The 14,603-nt window shown below is 46.1% G+C and overlaps 1 protein-coding gene across 1 annotated transcript; it reads right to left on the reverse strand.

Annotated features, from left to right (window-relative positions):
* Positions 1-11,390: 11,390 nt before the first annotated feature.
* On the reverse strand, positions 11,391-12,581 carry LOC136827845 (uncharacterized). Its single transcript, XM_067085303.1, has one exon. It carries the CDS (start codon positions 12,579-12,581, stop codon positions 11,391-11,393), a length of 1,191 nt encoding a protein of 396 aa, XP_066941404.1.
* Positions 12,582-14,603: the final 2,022 nt, after the last annotated feature.

Here is a 14,603-nt window from a genome sequence, read left to right on the forward strand (position 1 = left end):
TGAGTTCATTCATGACAAAGTTCGGTTGTCCCCGTACCCTAATAAGCAATAATGGACGAGAATTTGTGAATGCAGTGCTAAAGGAAATGACAGACATGATGAAAATTGATCATTTTACAGTAGCCTCCTACCGGCCATTAGCAATGGGTTGGTTGTATCCCATAATAGAGAGGTAGCGAAGATTCTGAGATATCTAGTGGCGGACAACCAAATCAGCGGGTAGAGATGTTACCGGTTGTGGAACTGGCATTTAACACTGCGTATAATAGTTCTATTAGGGATACCCTGTTCTTAGCAAATGGACAAGATCCCTTATTGCCGTACACTGTGATCATGGACCCTCACACTTTACCACTGCATAGTGTCGAACACTACCGAGTGTACTTATGTAGTCTAACCAAACGAGTGTTTGAAGTTACTCAAAGATTCCTGTCGAGGGCCAATGAAAAATATCAAACGGACTATGGTAAAAGATTCCATACGCAACCGTCTAAAATACAGGTAGGAGACAGGATTTATTTGAAAACGCTGCAACTGAGGAAGCATGAGCTTGAACCCCCCTACATAGGTCCATACTGCATGAAAGACATTAAGAGAGAGAGCACAGTGATTCAATATATCAAAACAGGAGCCCTAGCAGAACACCATCTGTCACACATGCACGCTGCTAAGAGAATGCTCTAATGCTGGAAGTAAATATGTCATTACCCCGTTTTCTGAGTATGTCTAGCTTTTTAGAGGAGGGATATTAAATATTCCTTCTCAGTTATGAGTGCCTGCAGGTTATGAACAATACTGTCAATTAACATCTGCAATGTCTAATTTAATGTGTTAACATCCAGGTAGAATGTTAGCAAGTGTAAAGAAGGGAATGTCTTGATTTTTTCATTACACATCGTAAGCCATATCTAAAATCTAACATCGCATTATTAACAAATGACAAAGTATTGTTGTGGAGTTTAGAATTGTGTGTGTAGTTACTGTTCTTAGGTAAAATAAAGATGACTATTTTCATCCTTGCTGCAAAATGTCCCTTGAAAATGTTTTCAAACTATTCAAATTTTTGGCTTTTAAACCATGATTACAGAGGCTGCTCTGTAAATGACAAATTGTAAACATTGAAGCTGACCCTGAATTTTGAAGTTCCTTTCTGCAACTATGGGACAATCTTGTTAAATCTTGGTGGGTCAATGTTGGCACTCAAATAGCACTAAAAATAATGGAATAGTGAATTACGCCTTGCAGTGTTGGTGGTTCTGTGTCCTGCAGGATGCAGGAGTATGAGTGGGGGGGGGCGGGTAGTGACATGAGCCCTTAGTGATTTATGTGAAATTATATCAGTCAGGGTAATGTTGGAAAATCCCCAAAAAAGGTGGGAAAGAAAAAAGGCACAAACAGGCGTATGCCTCATTGGTGAAATTCAAAACAAATGAACCAATAGAAAGGTCCTAAGGTTTAAAACACCAAGCCAACCCAAGACGTGAGCTTGTGCCAGTGAGAAACGAACTGAGTTGTTGCTTGGTCGTGGAAATGTGTTTTTGTGAACCACATGCTCATATGTTCATTAGTTCTATCATACTCACACTGAGTGGGTAAATAGAATGAAATCCTACCACTTCACTCACTGGTGGGTCAGGGAGTTGGGTAAAATTTGCTGGTATGTAAAGTGGTAGCCTGACCAGGAAAGAACTCAGGTACATAAGTATTTAAGTTCTAACTGTTACTCTCAGGTATACACGCCCCTAAAATGCTTATAACTGCCTATTTTAACAGTTCATCGTTAAACTTAACAGTTCAAACAAAAATATACCCCAGACTATCATCCCAGAACACCCCAATATTATTTTAAAGTCATCATACAACATTACGTACCCGCCTAGAACTGTTACTCTTAAGTATCCCCTATAATTCAGATATGCACGTTTTCTTTTCCCTAACGTAACTTTGTGCATTGTCTACTGCACTGTGTATAATGTATGTACAATTTAACGATATTTTGGCATGCTGTAAGATGATTTTGAAATGATATTCACTACACAGTACGTATTTTAGGATAGTACTACCATGCAGAGCATATCTAAAATACGTGGGTAGTTTAGAACTATGGGACATGTCCCTCCACCCAACCTTGTTGCTTTGTGGGTAGTCCTCCCCCCTCACCATCTCCGATAAATTTATGAAAAATCTTGTTCCACCAGTGTGTGTGTGTGTCTCTCTCTCTTAGGATACATATCCTTTAATGATAAAAACACTGTAAGGATGGTATTGACTGACATACTGGCTTGGTGTTGTCTAGTTTATTGGTGGTTCCTTACTGAATGAATGTACAGAATCTTCAAAGTTGTTATTGGCTGGTGCTGTAATTCCCCGCTCAACAGGTTTTCTATAGTGAACCTACCGTTTTCTACTTTGTACATGTGTCAGAACATTATTGTGTCCATTCTTGTAATTTTATTTTTACATGTTATTTGTATTTTACCTGTCCTGTTTCACATTGAGAACAATTGACCTTGGGTCACCTGTATCCTATTGTATGTCTTTGTATGACGTCCACACGTTGCTTTATAAGCGGTCTGCTCTCTCAATAAATCAGCAGTACATGTCCACCTGCTCTCTTTTTAGCACCTCTCACAGTGGTGACCCCGGAGTGGTTCCCAGAGCCATTAGCAGACCCATACAGCGACCTAGTTTTGGCTTCATGAACTACCCCACGGCCCTAACGGACTAAACACAGCGCTTTAACAAAGCGTTCGGGCATATAGACTCTCGTCGGCAGATCACCAGCATCATTAGCGGACCCACACGGCACGTTCCCAAGCGTGTATTGACGCAAGTGTAACCCACTCCAAGTGAGAGTGCAGAGGCGAGTATGGATGCAGACATTCCCTACAACATACAAATAACCGCGAACTTCGTGGACTCTGATATCTCCCTTGCGCAAAACCAACTCGCGCCCTCCCCCACGCCAAGGCTCGTGCGCTCCTCCACACCGGTACCCGCCCCTCACGCGCTGCCCATCCTGATGGATAAAACAAGGTCCACCTTCGCCATAAAGCTGCTGCCCTTCACGCACAGCAACCCGTCATCATGGCTCTACAGGGTCGAGGGGCAATTCAAGCTGGTGGGACTTACCAACGAGGTGCTGCAGGCAGACGCCATGATAAACGCCCTCCTGGAAGAGGTCTACAGGAAGATCGCCCCGTGGGTGTCTGCCGCATGTCCCACCACCTACCAAAAGCTGAAGGCCTCTATCGTCGAGACCTGCTCCCTGCCGGTCTCTGAGAGGGCCGCCCGCGCCATTGACCTCACCAACAACCCCCGACATGACCAGAACCTCTGGGAGACATGGAATGTGATCCAGGGCCTCCTCATCCTACCTGAGACGGACAGCAGAGGCAGGCATTGGAGATAAGCCTGTCGAGGGAGATCTTCCTCCGTAAGCTCCTCCCAGAGGTTTGGACCCAGATCCTCGAGCCTTATACCCTGCCGCTCGACAACCTGATCAGGACGGCGCAGCAGCTAATGGACTCCACGAGGGCAGCAAAGCGAGCATCCACACCCACACACCCCATCAACTCCCTCCAGCCGGAGGAGGCTGTGGAGAGGGAGATAAGCGCCGTCACCAGGAGGCAGCCAACCTATCACCAGAAGAAGCAACTGCCAGGGCCTTGCTACTACCACCAGCGGTACGGCAAGGACGCCCAGAACTGTCAACCCCCCTGCTCTTTTACCCATCCAAAAAATGGAGGAGGCGGCGGCCAACAGCACAGGCCGCCGTGGCTGCAGAGGAACCCAGGAGCCCACAACCAGTAGTGTTTTATGTCCGCGACACCATCTCAGGATGATGCTGATCGACACTGGGGCCGTACGATCAGTGTTCCCGACATCCAGAGAGGACCACAAATACCCGCCAGACCCGGCTGCCTCCCTGACGGCTTCCAACGGGTCCCCCATCCTCTCCTACGCACCAAGCTCCTGTCGGTCTCCATCCTTGGGCGGAGGTACAACTGGAATTTCATAGTCGCGGACGTGAGGACCCCACTCCTGGGCGCGGACTTCCTCGTCCACTTCGGCCTGGCAGTCGACGTCGGTTGCAAGTGCCTGATAGACACCGACTCCTGCCAGTCCCTCCCTCTGGCAACGGGCCCCAGTGCACCCGCCATCTGCTCCGTCGCCCCGCACCAGTATGCCCAGCTGCTGAAGGAGTTCCCCGATGTCTTCAAGCCTGAACTGTGTCAGGTGCCCGGGGCCCCTGCCAAGCATGGAATCTACCACCACATTAAAACAAAGGGCCCCCAACGCACACAAAGTTCCAGAGGCTCCCTCCTCGGCGACTACAGGAGGCCAAGGGCGCTTTTGCCGAGATGGAGCGTATGGGCATATGCAAGAAGGCCTCCAGCCCATGGACCTCCCCCCTCCACATGGCGCAGAAACTTGACAGCTCCTGGAGACCCTGCAGCGACTACAGGCGGCTCAACCTCGCAATGGAACCAGATCACTAACCCCTTCCAAACATGCAAGATCTCATGGCCTCTTTTCACGGGGCCAAAATATTTTCTAAATTAGATCTGTTGAAGTCCTACTTTCAGGTACCAGTAGCTCCAGAGGACATCCCCAAAACCGCTATCATCACGCCCTTCAGGTCCTACGTCTTCGCCTAATCCACCTTCGGCCTGAGGAACGTGGGGGCAACCTTCCAAAGACTGATGGACAGCGTCCTGGGGGACCTGAACTTCTGCGTCTGTTATGTAGATGACATTTTGATTGTTTCCAGATCCCACAAAGAACACCTGCGATACATCCGGAAGGTCTTGCAGCACCTGCAAGAGAACAGCCTCGTTGTCAGGTTCGATAAATGCACCTTCAGCGTTGAAAGAGTCGATTTCTTGGGCAACAAGATATCCCCGGGGGCGTCTATCCACTCACATCGAAGGTCACAGCTGTTACAAGGTTCCCCGCCCCTACCTCAGTCAAGGCTGTAGAAAATTCCTCGGGGTGGTCAACTACTACAGGAGGTTCATCCCCGGGGTCGCACACACCATGCCCCCCCGACAGAGATCCTGAAGGGCCACCCGAAGACCTTAGTGTGGGGCCCTGACCAACAGTGGGCCTTTTCCCTGTCGACGGCATCACTCGCCGAGGCAACCGCCTTGGCCCACCAGGACCCCAACACCCCCCTCCAGCTGACGATGGATGCCAATAACGTCGCCTGTGGGGCCGTCCTGGAGCAGGTCGTCGCCGGAGCCCCCCCAGCCTTATAGCCTTCTTCAGCAGGAAGTTCAGCCCCGCAGAGTTCCGCTATAGCACCTTCGAAAGGTAACTTTGCGCAGTGTTTCAGGCAGTACATCACTCCAAGTTCCTCCTGGAGGGCACGCCCTTCACAATCTGGACTGACACCAGCCACTGGTCCACGCCTTCACAAAGCAGTGGGACGTATGGTCTTCCAGGCAGCAGCGGCATCTCGCGGCCATCGCGGAGTTCACCTGCACAATCAAATACCTCCCTGGCAGGAAGAACCCTGAAGCAGACTCCCTCTCGAGGATCGAGCTCAACGCGGTGCAGCTCGGGATCGACTACAAGGACTTTGCCCGGGAGCAGACCACCGATCCACAGGTTCCAGCCTACCGCACTGGCATCACGTCGCTCAGGTGGAAGGATGTGCCCCTCGTTCCTGGGGAGCCATCACTGCTGAGAGACGTAAACACCGGCCACCCCCACCCACTGGTACCCGCCTCCCACCGCTGTCTGGTGTTCGACGTTATCCACAGGCTGTCCCAACCCTCCAGCAGGAGACGGCCAAGCTGCTGGCAGAGAAGTTCGTCTGGCATGGTATGCGAAACGACACGACGGCCTGGGGGAGGCAGTGCATCCAGTGCCAGATCAGCAAAGTAGGGCGACACACCGAGTCAGGGGTGGGCGAGTTTCCCCAGCTGGGGAGGCGGTTCGGACACATCCATGTCGACGTGGTAGGCCCCCTTCCCCCATCAGGCGGGGCCAGGTATCTCCTGACGATCGTTGACCACTCCACCAGGTGGCCCGAAGCGATGCCCGTGCAAGAAGCCACCGCCAGTGCGTGCGCCGAGGCCCTCCTCTCCAGCTGGATCAGCCGGTACTGTGTCCTGGACCACATAACAACCAACAGGGGTCCAGCCTTCCTGTCCGAGCTGTGGACTGCCCTGGCATGCCTGCTGGGGACCTCTCACCACAGCACCACTGCCTACAACCCTGTGGCCATGGATTGGTGGAAAGATTCCACAGTTCCCTGAAGGCGTCCCTCATGGCCTGCTGCACCGCCAAGGGTTGGAAGCACCAGCTGCCTTGGGTCCTCCTTGGGCTGAGGACCGCCCCCAGAGTCAACGGCGACCCGTCCGCAGCAGAAAAAGTCTACGGGGAGCCCCTCGTAGTCCCGGGCGAGCTCATCACGGGAGATTGCCACAACCTGACAGTCCAGAGTCTCCGTGACACAGTCGGAAAGTTCGCTCCCTGCCAGCGGACGTATACCAACAGGATGTCACCTTTTATGCCTCCCAGCCTGTCCTCCACCACCCACGTCTTCATCAGGAATGATGTCATCTGCCCGCCCTTAACCAGGCCCTACAGGGGGCCCTTCCGCATGCTGGAGAGAAACAGTAAAGCATTCCGGTTGGCCATCCAAAGGAAGGATGACTGGGTGTCTGTAGACTGCCTCAAGCCCACCCTGTTGGAGGAGGACGTCAACAATACCACGCAGCACCCTCCACAGGAACCGTCACCCCGCAGCCAGCCCAGCCCAAAAGAAAGTTGCGTGGCCACCCCCGGACCCAGACAGTGCCACAGCCAGCCGCTCCCACTCACACCGTACCCCCCAGCTGACATCGTGGAGCTGCGGCACTCTCCAGCGGCCCACCCCCCAGCCCAATGCCTTCTTCAACAAAAAGTTCAGCCGCGCGGAGGCCCGCTACAGCACCTTCAACAGGGAACTCTGCCCAGTGTATCGGGCGGTACGCCACCTCAAGTACCTCCTGGAGGGTACGCCTTTCACAATCTGGACAGACCACCAGCCGCTGGTCCACGCCTTCACAAAGCAGGGGGACGCATGGTCTTCCAGGCAGCAGCGGCATCTAACGGCCATCGCGGAGTTCACCTGCTCAATCAAGTACCCCCCCTGCAGGAAGAACCCTGTAGCAGATGCCCTCTCAAGAATCTAGCTCAATGCGGTGCAGCTCGGGATCAACTCTGAGGACCTTGCCCGGGAGCAGACCGCCGACCCAGAGACTCCAGCCTACCGCGCCGCCATCACATCCCCCAAGTGGAAGGACGTGACCCTCGCCCCTGGGGGACCAAAACTGCTGTGTGACGTAAGCAACAGCCAGCCTCGCCCGCTGGTACCCACCTCCCACCGCTGTCTGGTGTTCGGTGTCATCCACGGGCTGTCCCACCCCTCCGGCAGGACGACGGCTAAGCTGCTGGCAGAGAAGTTTGTCTGGCACGGGATGCGGCGGCCTGGGCGAGACAGTGCATCCGGTGCCAAACCAGCAAGATAGGGTGTCACACCGAGACAGGAGTAGGCGAGTTTCCCCAGCTGGGGAGGCAGTTTGGACACATACACGTAGACGTCGTAGGCCCCCTTCCCCCATCAGGCAGGGCCAGATACCTCCTGACGATCGTCAACCGATCAACCAGGTGGCCTGAAGTGACGCCCATGCAGGAAGCCACCGCCAGTGCGTGCGCCGAGGCCCTCCACTCCAGCTGGATCAGCCGGTTCGGTGTCCCGGACCACATAACCACCGACAGGGTCCCGGCTTTCCTGTCTGAGCTGTGGTCCACCCTGGTATGCCTGCTGGGACATCTCACCACGCCACCACTGCCTACAACCCCGCAGCCAACGGATTGGTGGAGAGATTCCACAGGTCCCTGAAGGCGTCCCTCGTGGCCCGCTGCACCACCAAGGATTGGAAGTACCAGCTGTCTTGGGTCCTCCTCGGACTGAGAACCTCCCCCAGAGCCAACAGCGACCCATCCACAGCAGAGAAAATCTATGGGGAGCTCCTCGTAGTCCCAGGTGAACTCGTCACGGAAGATCGTCATGATCCGTCAGTCCAGAGGCTCTGCGACATCGTCGGGAAGTTCGCCCCTTGCCAGCGGACGTATACCGATAGGTTAGCAACCTTCACGCCTCCCGGCCTATCCTCCACCACCCACGTCTTCATCAGGGACGACGCCGTCCGCCCCCCACTGACCAGACCCTACAGGGTGCCCTTCCGCACGCTTGAGAGGAACACCAAAGCATTCCACCTCGCCCTGCATGGGAAGGACGACTGGTTGTCGGTCGACCGTCTCTAGCCTGCCCTGTTGGAGGACACAGCAGACAGTACCACGCAGTGCCCTCCTCGAGAACCGTCGCCTCCGCAGCCGAGCCACCACAAAAGGAGGTTACGTGGCCACCTCCAAAAGCAACCAGCCAAAACCACAGCCAGCCGCTCCCGCTCACACCACACCCCCCAGCTGACTTCGCGAAGCCGCGGCACTCTCCAACGTCCCAGTAGATACTTGGATTAATCAGACGTTACCCACGTCTAGGGCGGGGCGGGCGGGGGGAGTATTTATAAAGTCCCCTCTGAGCGAGTCTTCTATGATGAACAACCCGTTTTCTTCAATACCGCTCCTTATAGGATCAGGTCAAGCAGAATCAGCCATATTTTCCTATTTAAATTTGTATCTATTACTAATTCATTTGTATCTGCTTCTTTTGTATATGTGTTAGAATGTTGTTATGTCGATCCTTGTCAACTCAATTGTTACATTACTTGTATTTATCCATTGTAATTATTGCCAAGAGTAATTGACCTCAGGTCACCGAAATTCTATTGTATTCCTCTGTGTGACGTCTGCACGGCGCTTTATAAGCAGCCTGCGTTCTGAATAAAGTAGCAGTACCTTTCCTCCTGCTCATTCTTTTGCACCTCTTAAAATATATGTGAAATGGTGAGACGTTTGGTGTCTTCACAAACAGAAACATTTTTCTGAAGGGAAAAAATTCCATCCCGAAACATTTAGAACTTTACAATTGTTAAGAATGTACATTTTGAAAAATGTAAAAATAAGTAAATTAAATACATGGATATACACGTTGAATAAAAGCTAAAGCATTTGCCTTGTCCTTTCTTGGCTTAATATAGCAGCCTTTCTTTTGGGCCGTAAGGACGAAGTAGCAGAATCATAGACATCAGGAGTAGCTGAATAGGTACTTCCAGTATTTTCTAGTATTGGAATGACATTACTGACATGCAACTTTGATGTCTGGCCTGTTTTTCCCTTCTTAATAACAGCATGGGTAACTTCACTCAAATCATTCGTAAAAATTCTAGAACTATGCCTAGAGGATAATTATTCCTTTTGGTATTCCTCCTTAATTAATACAATATCCTCAACCTTTAGTAAATTATGAGTAACGGGACGATATCGTCCTTTTCTGTCAACTGCTTGTTGAATCAGTGTACCTAGAAATTCATTATGATAGGTCTCTATTGAAGCCTGCCTAATTTTACACAACTTTAGGTAATTATCAGAAATATTGGGCTTGCCAGGCTCAAATTCTGGATCTGCAACTGAAATAGGTTGAAGATCAGGGATAAGGTTCAGAGACGTCAGTTCATAGCCTCGTATGAGTTGTTCTGGTGTTATTGGTTCAGGCACGTAGTCATTGTTATCACAAACAGCTTCTTGGAAGGCTATAGGACGCCGATTAATGAGATGCACAATATTACAGACAAGAAATTCAAAATCTCCATAGGTCAATACAAATTTCTTAATTGCTCCAAACATTAATCTTTTAACCATTTTTACACAGACTTCTACTAATGATCCCAATTTACTTCAGCCTTTGAAATATTGCTGGAAGGAGAGAGGTTTTGCATTATTTTCCTCAAAATATAATTGAGTCTGAGGGTCACTAATGAAGGAAGTTATAGTGTTAGCTCCTGCCACCAGCTGAGTTCCAAGATCACTTATACATAGTTGAGGAATCCCGTGTTCAAAGCAGTGCAGCTAAAATGCTCTTATAAATTCTGCCACGTTCAAACTCCTGCAAATTTTGAGGTTAACCGCCCTAGACCAAGTACAGGTAAAACACAGTAACCAAACTTTCGATTCTTCGTATTAAAAGGTCCCAAATGGTCAATAAACATATTAGAAAAGGGAACAGTAGGAGGATCTGCTTTGAAGTCCCTGTAAAAGTTCTGGTTTAACTTTATAAAACGATTATTAAACCTGCGACAATGGACACATTGTTTGAGAGCCCTTTTCACAACTGAGAAATGCTGAGGGATGTAATAATGCTTTCTGATTTCCGTTAATACAGAATAGCATCCTGAATGTAATAATTTGAGGTGTGCATCCCATCCCAAATAATTAGTTTGGTCAAATGACTATCTAGAGGTAATAATAAAGGGTAATTTCCATTTAAGCCATAATTCCATTTTTTAAACTTACTCTTGACTCTTAAGAGACCCTGTGAATCCAAAGATATATCAAGTTGCGTGATAACAGGAGGAATGTCTTGTTAGGAATTAAGACCATGCTGTAGGTAAGAATATACCTCAGGGTAATGCTTCCTTTGTTCAGTGTATAACAAGAAATTTAGAGCCTGGGCGAAGTAATTAGCGACTGATGAGCAAACAATTTTCGCCTTTAGTTTCCATTCATGTACCACCAAGAAAACCCTGCGAAAAATTAATACAAGTCTCCTGAAATTGGAAAAATTATCAGTATCAATAAGATCATTAGAAATTTCAGTAACACTAGTTGTGGAAGGAGTTGCTTGAACCTCAGTGGGCGTCGCAAATGCTGGTATGGAAGTTAATAATTCTGGTACTTCATTTATACTTAAATCCAGTCCTGAAAAAAAGATTTTTCAACTGGTTGTATGAGACACATCTGGTAATTATGTCCGCGGGATTATTTTTCCCTGAAATAAAGCTGAATCTGATAGGAACAGTTTCACATATTCTTTGTATATTATGAAGTCTGTTTACAACGAAGGGAGAATGTTTATTTAATTTGTCCAATTTCAAAGCAGCAGAGTTCAACCAATGTAAGGCGCAGAGAGAATCTGTATATAATTTACGTAAATATTATTAACCATCAACGGTTTTAGGCAAGCAGAACCAGACCAATCTTTGTAAATTTCAAGAGCACAGTTAACACCCAAATGTATTGCGTTAAGTTCCAGAGAAGGCATGGATTTATTCTTAAGTTGTTTATTTACAAGTCAGTTTTTGGCATGTATAAAGCTCAAGTGGTTGGATTCAATATGCCGTAAATATAGTACACAACCAAATATGTCCTCCCTTGCATCTGAAAAAATATAAATATTATAGCTGCCATCTCGTGGACCAACACATCTAGGTGTTTTAAAGGAGCTCTGTTGGTTTGTCTGCAAATATTAGTCCATTCTCTCTGTAATTCTTGCGTTTAAGATTGATCCCAATGTAAATTCTTTGACATTGTAATTGATGCATGAACAATCCACAACGGTTAAATAAAGGCATATTAAACCTATAAAGGTCAAATTGGGAAGCAAATGTTTGTAAAATAGACCTTTTGGTTTTAGCATTGAAGTCAAGAAATATTGGTTTAGTGAAAACTTCGTCGGAACATCGGTCCCAGTTTAACCTGAACAAGTTGTTATGTAAGAGCGTAACTTTCTCTGCTTCTCGGTTCACTTCATCCTGTAAGATTGTCTCATTAGTTACAACCTGTTGAATGTCAAATTTATAGGGACAGAATATATTCGAAAGCTGTTCATACGACCACTCTAACTCCTCGGAAGTATTGGCAGTAATGGCCCCGTTATCCATATAAATCATGGAATATATAGATTTCTTTAAAACTGATATTCGAGAATCCTTTGAAGGTTGTAATACAAGTATGTAATATGATGAAGTCATTAATAAGAAGGGACTACATCTGAGACCAAAAGGTAATCTTACATTCTTAAAAGCTATTAACGAAAAATCACCTTGACTCACATTTTTGTACCAAAAAAATAACAACTTATTCTGATCAGTTTCTGTTACGGATAACATATTAAAAGCCTTCTTGAGGTCAAATATGAGTAACTTTTGGTCAAATCTAAGCTGTAAAAAGGAAGATGATAATTTTTGGTTTAATGTAGGCCCTGAATACATGCACTGGTTATGTGACAGAGATATGCTATCAGAAGAATCCCTAAGGTTGGACAAAAATACAATTCTACATTTGGTAGTATCCTTGTCAGGTTTAAAAACTGGCATGTGTGGTACAAAGGAATGCTGAGGATTTTCACTTTTAAATACCCCTAAATCATATATGGGTTCAATTATGCCTGCCTTTAACTGTTCCTCAATTGTTTGGCCAACAAGCTGCAAACGGTCTGGATGTCTTTTAAGTCTCTTGAGATTAGACCTTAATATCACCTTAGATAGATTTTCATTCTTTGAAAGCAAATGAGAAACTTGACCATTCCACAACAAAGGGACGATAATATGTCCATCTGATTCCTTACAACGAAGGTTTTTTGATGGTAAATTCGACCAACTGGTTGTTGAGTTCAATACTTTCATCACTGTAGATATTGTGATCGTAATTTAAGTAATAATTACATATTGATTCTAAAAGTTGATCAGTGGGCTGTTGCAATGGTTTCTCCATAAGCATACCTCTTTCATTTATTATTGAAAAGGAACAGTTTACTCCCAAGTTAGTATTAGTGTCATCACCGGCTAAGATATCAACTTTAAGAGTTTAGCAGAACTGCTCTCAAATGAGTTACTAACAGCCGAGGTCTGCAATCTCGTATAAGCTAAATTATCAATATTCTTAATCATTAAATCAATGCTACCAGATAGCAAGGCACCTGTATGACATTCTGTATACATTGATGAATTTATTCCTCCAAAAACTGTATCTGTACCTGCAATACAATAAGCGAAGTCTGTACCCAAAATGAGCTGAACATTATCAATTTCACGAGAATATTTATTAAGGAATAGATCAGCCAATTTAACACCTTGTGCCTGAAATTTGCCAACTAACCTGCCAAGCATAGGTAATTTTAATGCTACATTAATATTTGGTACAACTAAGGCATAAAATTGATAAAGGATTTATCTCCTATCATAACAGGAACTTCCACAAGTTTAGTAAAATACTCTCTATTACCATTAAATCCATTAACTGTTAGCTTCACTTTAGGGTTAATGATTTTAAGTTTATTCTACTCAGCCAACTTCTTAGCAATAAAAGTGCTCTGCGAACCACTGTCTTTCAATCTTCTGTAAATAATCTCACCAACATTAAATGAAAAAGTTGGTAAAATGGAATCACTATGACAAGTAGGGAGGATAGCAACACCGCTGCTTTGGGGAGAAGTTTCCACATTGGCTTTGTTGCCTTTAATATTAGTAAAGTTTGTACCTGATGACTGATTCTTATCACACAGGTAAGTCATATGCCAGCTTTTACAATTTGAACAGCGTCTCTACAATTCAAAATGACATTTACCGGAAACATGATTAAACTGGCCGCATTTTACACATCCATTTCTAGATTTCAAAATATGTATTTTATCTGTGGGAGAAATAAAATTAGGGCACTTACGAATGATGTGAAATTTATCAGTATTTCCAACCGTAGAACATAAGGAACACTGTGGGGAAAACCTGTTATTATCATTTGTTACCGCTTCCACAGCCATGCTGGTATGGTAGTTCTCTCTTTAGGAAGAGCCTATTTTAATGTCTTAACAGGTGAAGCTTTACATTTTAAAGTTTCAGCAACAGTTTTTTCGTCACTTTCATACCTTCCGCAAGCTGCAAAGAAATCTGAAATAATGTCATTTGAAGAAGGATGAGTCTTTCCTGTAATATTAATAATATGACGCCGAAACCGACTATTTAAGCCGTGCCAAGCAAAATATCTGACAAATTCAACAGTCTCAATGGTAAAAGTCTTAACTGCTTCGCATACTGATCTGAGGATAGAAATAAACTTAACTCTGTAATTTTTCTGAGAGCATTATTTTTGCAAACATCTTCGGAAGCAAAGGCAGAAATCAATAGTTCCTGGGCATCTACATAACACTGTTTATCAGCTTCAAGGGAACTTGATAAAGCTTTTGCTCGCCCATCTACCTGTTGCTTAAGTAGCAAGAGTAAATCTCTGTCTGGATACTGAAAGGCATTAGTTGTAGCCTCAAACTCTGCTGTAAATTTTAAGAAATCTTCTCCTTCTTTGCTATAAATTTTAAGAAATCTTCTCCTTTGCTAGTAAACTTAAGAGGAGGGGCTGTTGGCGGTTTCAGTAAACTGCAGGCCACGTCAGGAATATTGTTAGAATCATTCTTACCCCTGGAAATCTCAAGTAATGGTAGACAATATTCAATTTTGTCCAGATAATCCTGGCAACATGTTAATTCTGCCTCTAACTGTTTCCTCAAATTTGTCAGAAAATTTCTTAGAAAGGATTTGATTGTCTAACTCTGACAACTTGTTTCTATAATTAACAAGAAGACCTTTATTAGCTAACCTTTCCTCCTGGGCAAAGGCGGAATAAGTGTCAAACCTATTGGTTGTTTGGTAGTTTTC

The sequence above is a fragment of the Macrobrachium rosenbergii genome, chromosome 42 (assembly GCF_040412425.1).
Source record: "Macrobrachium rosenbergii isolate ZJJX-2024 chromosome 42, ASM4041242v1, whole genome shotgun sequence".
Lineage (NCBI taxonomy): Eukaryota > Metazoa > Arthropoda > Malacostraca > Decapoda > Palaemonidae > Macrobrachium > Macrobrachium rosenbergii.